The 11,177-nt window shown below is 39.8% G+C and overlaps 1 protein-coding gene across 1 annotated transcript in view; it reads right to left on the bottom strand.

The window, feature by feature from the left end:
• Positions 1-9,066: 9,066 nt before the first annotated feature.
• Positions 9,067-11,177, bottom strand: part of Brinp1 (BMP/retinoic acid inducible neural specific 1) — a 199,711-nt gene continuing 197,600 nt past the window's right edge. The window contains exon 8 of the mRNA XM_045142268.1: positions 9,067-10,771. Within this exon, the coding sequence (XP_044998203.1) occupies positions 9,634-10,771 (1,138 nt within the window). The 3' untranslated portion in view covers positions 9,067-9,633. The remainder of the gene's footprint in view (positions 10,772-11,177) is intronic.

The following is an 11,177-nucleotide window of genomic DNA, read 5'->3' as shown; positions in this document are numbered from 1 at the left end:
GAAAGGAAAGGAAAAGAAAAGACTGCCAGTTGCTCTAGGATACAATCTGAAATCCTAATGTGAGTTACAAGCTGCTTTGTCATATAGGTACAGACACTCTTAACTTCTACTAATATTTCCTCATTCTTATTTTGTTCTCTTTCCCATCCCCTCTCTTATCTCAAGCTGAACTGGACCACCAAACCGCCTGTAGACCTCTACACAGAACAATGAATGTTTCCTTCTTCTATGTAAGACTCTTATCCTTTGGTCATTTCCATGACCCCGTTTTCTTGAGGTTAAGGATCAATATTGTCTCCTCCAATGGCATCTTATATTTTCCTCTCCTTAACATGATGTTCCACACATAAGGATCACTTCCCGACTTTCTTTCTAAAATGCTAGCTTTGAAAAATATCTGTTCAACCAATGAATAAATACCTTTCTTAACACCTTTGATCTCATCTAAGGACAATGTAGGTTTTCCAGATATTTCTTTGAGATTGAATGTGTAGGTGGTAATCAACTGCCTGCAGCTGTAGACAAGAAGGCCTGCATGAACCTGGAGGTGGGTCTGTCCTGCCAGCCTCAATTCCCACATCAAAATTCAATAAAGCAGACTCCCCAAGTCCTTGGCTCGACAAGTCTCATAGAAACATCAACTTTTTACAATTTTCAGGGGAGGAAAAATCATTCTCTACTTATTTTTCTAGTAATTTAGAGGGAATATTTTCCCTCTTGCCTGCATTCTCTCCCCTTATCCCTCAGAGGACTCTCCTTTCAGGTGTTTCCAATTTGCAAGTGCCCCTTGTGCTAGAGGTGGAGTTTTAAATGAAAGTTCAGCCCTTTGTAGGACTGCAGTAGCAATCCTTAATGCACTGGTGAAGAGCTTGCTCTGCTGTCCCTGGCTGGGTTGCTAAGCAACATCCCTGCTGGCCTGGAAATGGGGTGAGGCTGTACCAAGCTTGTCAGGAGTGAAGACATGGGGAACAGTTTCTCAGATCTCTTATAAATTCAGTCTCTTGTTTCCTGATTCCATGTTTAATATTTCTCTTATCTCTCTCTCTCTCTCTCATTGCACCCTTCCCTTATTTAGGGCTTGGAACAGATTGTTGCCATCAGTTGCTTATGAACTTCTGCAGGCAGGTTTTGTGCTCTAAGTCTTCCACTCAGTGCTGCACTAGAGAGGGTTCCAGAGAAACCTCATGCACAGACATGGAAGCCAAGAGGCATGACATGGCAGTGTGTCTTCAGTCTTGTGAATGAGCCATGCCTAGATGGAAAGAATCATGAAGGAAATCGCTTACGAAATGTTTGCTCAGTACCAGAGAGCTCTCGGAGGCCTTCCCTGCACTAACTCCCAATGCAAATATGGGCAACCCAAGAAGGGAGGTTATTATCCTCCCCAAAACGACACATGAAGAAACTGATTGCGGCACACAGGGGTTAAGTGACTTGTCAGGGTCATGCTGTAGGCAGAGGATATCACCAAGGATCGAATGCCTTCAGCTTCAGAGTCAGTGCTGCAAGCCACCCTCCCCCACCTAATACTTTCCACTCAATGCATGCGTGAAATAAGCCACTGCAAAACTGTGCTGAACAATTTTGGTGCCCTGGTTTCCTCATTTGTATGAGGCAGATAATGAATCTTTCTTAGAGATTATTCCAAATTAAATGAGGCATATGTTGAATATATGAGACATCAAAGAGGGTTAGCGAACATTATATGCCTTCTTTTCCTCTTTTCTCAATGTATGCTGAGTTCTATGTCTTTGGACCTGGCTGGCCATGACTCTCCAAGGTCAAAGTGGTAACAGTTATAGATTATGTACTTTCCTTTTCAAGAGGTATCACTTGTAGAAGCTACATTTCACAAACATTTAAAAACACTCATCATACTATCACAGTACAGTTTGTACTATTTCCTTTTTATAGTAGAAGAAATTGAATCAGAGAGACTAAATATCACATCAACGTTGTATAGCTAATAAATGCTCTATGCTTGTTTTCTGTCTCCAAGTCAGCATTCCTAACCACTGTTCATGTTGTCTGTTATTCTCTCTTTGTAGGACCATTGATAAGCTTAGTAGTTGAATTATTTACCAGGAATCAGAAAACATGAATTCCATTTTTGGTTCTGTAGCTAATTAGTAATTCAGGATAACCCAGTGCCTAGGTGAAAGCTTTAAGCCCAGAATCCTTTCAGTGTGTGTGTGCTAACAAAATATCAAGTGACATTATTAATTGATAATTATGTATTTAAAATAACACCATATCATTAGCAAATCCTCACTGTTGATAATCGTTCCCTAATTTATAAAACGCATTACAATTTCCTCACTTGTTAGATCTATGGCAAAGTCAGACCCATCTTCCATCCCTGGGCAAGGTGAGGAGCAGAGTCACTTTCATGATAGCAGGCCTAAAACTTAGATTTGCAGCTTGGGAATCCTTTCTTTCTCCTAATCAGATCTAAAGCTCCTATCTGAAATTGTTATCAAAGCTGTTAAGTGGTTGGAAAGACGGATCAAATGTTAAAGAATACTTCCTGTGCAAGTACGAAGTCCTGAAGAGCCCTGGGAGACCACTCAAATTGCATCTCCTGGATGCTTATAAACAGCTGGGCAGGGCCATGTGTATCTATAACCTGAGTCCTGTGAGGAGCAGAGAGCAGAGAATCACTAGCCCCCACAGAACAAACGACAAGCTCTAGGATCAGTAAGAGGGGCAGAAAAGTGATGGAATAGGATATTTGACTTTCTGTTCCAGATAAATACATGGTTTGTTGCATGGGAGCATGTATGTGCATATAACACACACACACACACACACACACACACACACACCACCACATTACACACATGTGGGAACACAACAAATAAATAAAAATAAATTAAAATCTGTTTTCTTCTTGTGGTGAATGGCTCAAGGTAAAGTTTTACCAAGACTATAATGCCTTAGCTATAACAGAGACCCACTGTTCACTTATGATAAGATAGCTATGGAGGAGTTCCTCCAAGCAAGCACATTGGATGTGGAGATCATATATTCAACTCATGGAGCACCCCAACTTGTGGATGTTAGAATGCACTTGCTTCTTCCAAGATGCTTAATGGAGGGTTTTTCTTTGCCAATTGAATAAACTCTTCTATGGACCTCATGTACATTATTGTATCAGGTTTGCTGACCTACACTCTATCTGTTGCTGACATTATATAGATCAATGATTTTTCTCATACTTTTGTCAGACTCTCTGCTTTTAAATGTAACAGCTCCTTTCTTTTATTTCATAATTACAAAACAGATATATATTGAGAAATTTGAATATGCCATATGTTGAGTTTTGTTAAAGTAGACACAATACCATTCCTTCAAAAGGTCCCTATTTCTGTAAAGAGGATAAGATAATGCTATATGAACTGCATGGATTTGGTATGTAAACAGGTCTAACTATGAGATAGCAATAAACTCATGGTGGAAAGTTGATCAGAGATACTTGCCTAATTTTTTAAGCATTCAGTATGTTCAAGAGACATTGTTAGAGACCTCCAAATGAGTATTTAAGAGTATCTGTAAGTGTACATTTTTACTGGGAAAAGGCACATGTAATAATCTGCAATTCCTCTGTAATTTACTTCGTGATAAGTTCATATCACAATCATTAGGTTATTTCCTGATGTTTGATTCAAATCTATTGAATTCCATACTTTTTGTCCTTCTTGATTTGTGAGTTTGTTGAGAAGGGAAGATGGCTCCAAGCCGGGATAGTATATCATAGCATTGACCTAGCATATTGACAGAAGAAGTACTGGAAAGTAAATGAAACTTTGTGCCAGGAAGTACAGATTCTGTGGGTAGTTTGGAAGAAGAAGCATCACAGAGATAGTGAATTCTTCCTTCTAGAAATCTCAGGTTTGCCACTGTGTATGCAGGTCTCAGGAAGAAAAGAACCTCCACTGAGCTTTGAGATTATTATAACCATCCAATGATTTGGCTGATCTCCGTTGGAAAGATACTTGCATATAAGATGAGAAAGAGAGAAAAGATGGAAATGTATTGTGTGTGATTTCTGTAGCCCATTAGTTGAAATGCTGTCAAGGGGGCCAATTCATGTCTTGGTTATATGATTGGCTAAGTGACTTTTCACTTTGAGATAATGAAAAGGGCATTAGGATCATGGTTGGCACTGAAAACTAGCAAAGTAACTTCATGTGTAATTTCTTTTCTTTGAAATTTGAAGTTTTTAACCTAGAGTTATTTGAGTAATAAATTGGGCATTTTAAACCCTGATAATATATTTTCCTAATGTCTATTTTAACTGACATCAACAATGAAGTTTTCTTTTATTGATATGTCTAGCATATTTTTAAAGTTTAATTTATTAGTTTTCTTTTCAGCAAATACAAGCAGTTTGGTACCATTGTTTAGGCTCATCCATGACCTACTCCCTCCCAATAGCTCCTCCTTGTTGATGTAAATGGGTCATGCCTTGTGGAGTTAGCCCACAGTTATTGGTACGATAAATGTTTCTGCATATCATGACCCAACTTGTGAGCTTTTGATCAGAGAAAACTATAAGGTTTCCTAAAAGAATGACAGACTTCTGTCAGAGTACTTGGTGACCCACCAAAGGTCAATGGTAAGACCCTATTGCTGAAAACTCCATACACAGCTGACACGTAAAATGGAATGGCATGGCTGGAAGCCAGGAGACAGTCAGTCCCCAGACAGTCAGCGTGTCTAGTGGCAGAAGGTGCTACATGGGCGACTGGGGGAAATGACCAATATCTTTCCAAGCAACTCATGGTCTAACCTACTAAACAACAAAGAATCTGGTGTGATGCCCACACAAGTGCAATAGAGGCACACAGCCATGGTGGGGAACCAACTGCTCTTGATTTGGCTAACTGATCCCCTCAGGGGTAAGGGACCCATAGCTGGAGCTGGGAAACAAGTCAGAACCATATCCAAACATAAGCCTGCTCTCCAATATCAAGCTACCATCAATCATGGGGTACAAGAGGGCTTACACCTATTAAACTCTCTATCAAAAAAGTGCTATCTCAATTTTCCGGGTGCTAACTTACTCTCAGTTGGAGAATCTGCTTCTCTTTTTCAGATAGATGCAGATCCTAAGGAGACAGCTGCCCCATCATACCTCAAAACTAAGGAAAATTGGTGAAACAAGCAAGGGTGCTGTTTTCCTGATAAACTGGATACCAGCACAAAGGGGAAGGAGACCAACACAGAGAAAAATCAACTCCTACCAAATCAGAGAGCCAGAGCCTCAGAGGCCCCCAACAGCTCATCACTGAAGCAGACCAAAAATGAACCCAACATGGCTCAGGGAAATTTTGCGGAAGAGGGGGCGGAAAGAATGTCTAGCATATTTTTATTGATCCACTTGTTTTCAACCTTACTTTATGTCCCTTTCTTTCTTTCTTTTTTTGATATTTTGAGGTAGAATCTTGCTTTAGCTTAGACTGACCTGGTAGTCTTGGGAGGGCCTCAAACTCACAGATATCCTACTATTTCTGCCTCATAAATGCTGGGATTAAAGGTTTGTGCCACCATACCTGGTTTTTATGTCTATTTCTTAATCTGTGACTTGTAACCTGATGAGCTCCGTTTTTTAACTGATTGGTTTTATCCAATTATAGTTATTGTGATTATTTGCATTATTGTGTATTTGTATATTGGCCTATTTTATTTTTCTCATTTTCTTTCTTGATTTTTAATTTTTCCTTTATTAAATTGAAAATGACATTATCTGCAGCTGTGACATTTGAAATTAATCTCTCCTCACTCTTTGATGGTATGATCTCTTCCCTTGGCCATTTATCACCATCTAGTGGATCCGTATTATTTTATCATTGTCTTTTCACAGAACAGTGAAGAAAATTTTTTGCCATTAATTTTTTTTTTCAGTTTACTCAACCCAAGAACGTACTCTCTATTCAAAATTACATTCTTGGACTTGAATTAACCGCAAAGCCTCATTCATATTGTGTTCATTAGATTTATACACCAACATTTATCATACTGTGCAAAATGTAGTCTGCATAGGTTTTTAATCCTTGAAGGAAGCCTTACTCTTAGTATGACCCTCTTCTTTAAAGGGGACAGATATGTTATGGTCTGGAATCTTCCAATGATTTTATTTGATAGCTAATTAATGGCTTTCTCTAGTTTCCATGGCAATGACATGCTTTGCCACCAGACGTTATCCAAATGGGCATTCTGTGCACTCTCGTGTCTTAGCATCAGCATATTAATCAGAGACTGCAGGTCCTTAGTTGCTGCATCAAATTGGTAGGACACTAATTGAATTAAAATCCCACTTGAAGGTTTTAGGATTCTCTTCCTCACAGTTAGAGGGCATCTTGCTAGTTCAAAATGCCAGCCAGATTCAAGCAAGAGACATTCAGATATTCACAGAACTTATATTCCTTCAAAACAGAATATTTTAAATCTCAACCTCAAAATAATATTTCCATGTCTAAAGTTTTATCTTTGAAAAGTCAACTATTTCTATAGTTTTCCCAATCATTACTGTATTGAATCTATAAGGTGAAAAGATTGAATCAATATTTTTAAGGTGAAGGGAGGAGGGTTTTCCCCACACATGCTTTTCATGAAATTTAGTGAGGAACTTGAACTGAAGGTTCTAACTGTATCATGATGAGGATGAATCAGCACAGTGTAGGTGAAGATTGCATAGTCTGTAAAATGCTAGGCAATAAAGAGAACATTGACATGACAGGAGTGTTAGGAATGTTTGGAAGGTGGAGATGAAGGAGAAAAGGAGGGGAACTAAGCATGAACCAGTCTGAAATTCATTATGTAGGTCATCATGAATGTGGGTGATTGCCTGTATTGCTTGTGAAAATTCTTTCTCCCCCAGACAGGTCTCCCATTATCAATGAACCTTTAACAATTATTATTATGGTTGACTCCTAAACACTTTTGTGTTTTGCATTCCCATTCCTTTCATCATCACGGTCCTTTTAATTTGTCCAGTTTCTGATCAATTTTCTATACTCAAGATCAATTCATTCCTTCTATAAAGACTTTTCAATCACATGAGACTTTTTGTCTGTGTTTAAATGTAAGACAAAACTCATCATGTTCTGTAATGATTTTAAATAATATTTGCTTTATGTCTGTCCTTTTAATTAATTTGCTGTGGTGGTTTGATGCAGTTGTCCCCCATAACTTAGGTGTTCTGAATGCTAGGTTCCAAGCCAATGGAGATTTGGAATTAATGCCATCTGGAGGCAATGTAGTTTGGGGGGCGAGCTTATGGGTGTTACAGCCAGTTTCCCTTTGCCAATGTTTCCCGTTGCTATTGTCCATCTTATGTTGGCCAGGGGGTGATGTCTACCCTCTGCTCATGCCATAGTTTTCCCTTCCATCGTGGTGCATCCCCTTGAGCCTGTAAGCTTTTTTCCACACAAACTGCTCTTGATTGGGTGATTTCTACCAGCAATGCGAACCTGATTGCAACATTTGTTAACAGCACAAAAATATACACGGACCACTTTCTCTACACGTTTATATTTCTGACCTTCTTCCCTCTTTCAGTAGATGCTTAAGAAATACTTGACTACTTACTCAGCTTCTGCCACATCATTTCCTTGGTGTACATACTCCAGAAAAAGCCCCCTTCCAAGCAGGAAGGGTTTCAAAACTAAATGACCCTTTCAAAGACTGATGTCTGAAAACCTATGTAACTGTGTCATAGCTGACATAAAATGTATGCTAATCATAATGAAAATGAGAATAATAAAGTTGGAATTTATTATTCTAGAAAAAATTATATCTTCCTTCTGCTCTCACTTAAACAAGTAGATAATTCTTCACCTTTTTTTGTTACTAAACCCTCCTTTTTTACTTTAAAATAAAAGTTTGTCAGGGATGGTTCATATGTTATGCTCCTATCACAGATGCTGGTGACCTTCAACATGTACCAAGCATTATTATTAGAATCATGAGGGAGAAATACACATTGCAGAATGGGAGCCAGTGAGTGCAAATATGCAAAGTATGGAAGGGTATTTGTATCACTGGATCTGTTTCACAATACAAGATGGAATGAGAACTGTTGCTTCCCTTCAGTGAAAGAAAATTTCAGAGAAAATGGAAAATAGAACTAACCTATTTTCTGTGCAGATAACACAATCAGTCAACACGAAAAGGAGATTTGCACTGCAAGCAGCTTAGACCAGAGAAGTTCTAAATTCCCCTGCAAATCGACACCTTTGTGATTTTGCAACTCATTGCTAATGAAGACATGAGGATCCATATGACTGCAAACACCAGAGAGAAAAGTGCCGAACTACTACAAGCTAAAAATTAATGTCCTCCCAAATCCTCTACAGAAGTTCTTTAAGATGAGCTTTCTTTCTTGACTCTACCATTCTACCTCAAATCCAAGTCCTTCACTAAAATTCTCATTTTTCAAAGATGCTAAAGAAGTGGTAGTGTTTTCATTGTGTGTATGTGTGGGAAATGGATGTGTGTGTGTGTGTGTGTGTGTGTGTGTGTGTGTGTGTATAAACACATATATAGTTTTCACATGCATTATGAGTTAACCAAATGATAATTATTTTAGATACTTGAGGACCAGTGCAATACTAAAACTTTCATTATCGTTATTCTTCTTTGTATTATTTGGTCACTGATTTTATTCAAACTAAAACTTCACTTCTAATATGCAAAACAGTTCTGGGAAATCTGACACCACCCTACTTCATTTTGGAAAAAGGAGATAGGAAGGATTTCTTCATACACACAAAACAACCATCAAGTACAATTTTGAACAGAAGAACCCTTCACTGTTTGGCAGCTTTGTTGACCTGGAAACCAGCATAGTGGCCAGCATGAGGACGAATGTGTGTTGTTATGGGAATCAGAAAGCAGTATTAAAATTCTTATTCAAACAATTACTGGAGGTGTAATCATGGGCATGCCACTTCTGTTATTTCCTACACTAGGGACCTTGAAAAGCTAACATCTAAGGTCACTTACTGTTCTTTGATTTTGTGAATGTGCATTCTCCCCATTCCCCCCACCACACTGCCCAGGTTCCATTACTTTTAGTTTATTGAAAAATAAATAAGCCATATGGGTAGGATAGCAATGTCACCATGTCCCTACCCCTGTTTGAGAAAGAGTCAAAAGAACCACAAGGAATTCTGCATAAAGAGGGAAGAAATCTTAACCGAAGAAATATCTTCTTTATCTATGTCCATTTCCTCCCACAAGGAAAAATGGCAGTGTCAGTGGTACATTACATATATCTCTCTCTTTAGTGTTTAATCTTAGCACCTGCACAGCAGAGATCTTTACAATTCATTGCATAAGCTCTCCCCTTCTCCCCATCCACACCACCCGAGTCCTAAGAAGCCACCACCTCAAAGCTCCACAAAGGGCTGAAACCCTTCTTCTTGACAGAGTATAGAAATAACAAACATGCCCCATGTTTTTATACAGTTGCTAGAACACTTTAGTTGCCAACAAATGAAGATTTCCCTCCTTTCCTCTGAATATTAATTACATTTTACAAATTGTGTGTGTGTGTGTGTTTTGTTTTGTTTGCTTTGTTTTGTTCTGTTGTGTTTGTACACAAAAGGGGAAGTCCATGGCAAAGGGTTAGCAGAGTTTAGCTGTCATCTGGTCCGACTGTTTGAGGATCTCGGTGTTGTAGAGGTCCAAGGCATGGTTCACCCTAATGATCTCGCTGTTGGTTAACTTCAGGCGATGCTTTAGCATACAAGAGAACAAGTCCAGCTGGGGCTTCCCGGGGGCCACAGGAGGGGCCAGGCGATTAATTCGGTCCCGAATATCCAACAAAAGGAGCATCACAGATGAAGAAGAATAGAACTGACCACCTTGGGTGTAGGACTGATTGACCTGCTGCACTGCACTGCGAAGGAGGTCAGCATTGAACCTTAGGCTGTATCCGAACACCTGCACATCTGAAATCTTGATGTAGAACTGCCTCTTGGAGGGATCAGACAGGTCCACTGGGCCCTGGCCAGTCTCATTGCGTAAGGTAGGTAGCCGAGTCCGACTGCGTAGGTAGATATGGACCGTCTCAAAAAAAGTCTTCCAGCGATTGCCCAGCAAGAGAGTCCAATTGTAGCATTGGCTGTTTTGGAGACGAATCTTCTCCCAGCGTGGGTAGCCAAATTCCCCAAAGGGCATATTCCAGCCCTCTGAATGACTACCACTGAAGGGATTAACATAGACGAAGAACATGGGGTCCAGGGTGCTGTTACGCATCTGGCAGATGCGCATGGACATGCCTATCACCATGTGTATGAAGTCCATACGGTTCTTGTTGCTCTTGAGAGTGAGGGACATGCGCTTACGCCACCGAGGGTCAAAGAAGGTGTCAAGGCGGATCTCATTGCTGATGAAGGTAGTGTGGACATAGAGGCGTGAGTCCATCTTCTGCAATAGGTACTTCAGTTCCAAGTCCTGGAAGTCCAGGTCTGTCTCGAAGCTGATGAACTGCTCACTCCTCTCAGAGTCCACATTCTGTGGTTCACAGCGGCCACGGTACAGCTTGTAGCCCTTGTTGCAGGAGCCACAGAGTGAGATGTTGGCCAGACTACACATGGCACAGCTGTTGTTGCCACCTATGATACAGGGGATGGGGCGCTGGCACAGTGTGGTGCTCCCGTGGCACACACAGCTCCTCTGGCTCTCTAGGAAGGTTCCCCAGAACCCATTCTCATTGCAGTAGAGAAGTGACTGGACTCTTGCCAGCCACTGCTGAATTGTCCTGGGGGAAAAAGGAAGAATAGAAAGGTTAGCCATCAGGGTGGGGCCTGGGAGTGATTCCATACAATTGATCATGCTGATTGAAGTGGTCTAAAAAAAAAAAAAATGAAAAGGCTGAGCAAATCAGTAATAACAGAAAGAACAAAGAATATAATTTTAAACAACTATATTTTAGTCCCCAGTAAGTCCACAAACCATCCACATAGCATTGTACTGTATGTTTCTAATGTGGTCATCAGTAAAGGGAAGGCGTTGGGGTACAACTTGGGAGTATCTAGCCATATATTTTAATTATGTTATACAATAGACACATAAAGTGTCTAAACACAAATACCCTTTATGGGTGCAAAAATATGAAAAATCACCCATTGAAAATATCTTGAGGTAGTTATTTCTTTTAATCTATA

Source organism: Jaculus jaculus, chromosome 1 (assembly GCF_020740685.1).
Source record: "Jaculus jaculus isolate mJacJac1 chromosome 1, mJacJac1.mat.Y.cur, whole genome shotgun sequence".
NCBI lineage: Eukaryota > Metazoa > Chordata > Mammalia > Rodentia > Dipodidae > Jaculus > Jaculus jaculus.
This window is presented reverse-complemented; position numbering and strand designations above follow the sequence as displayed.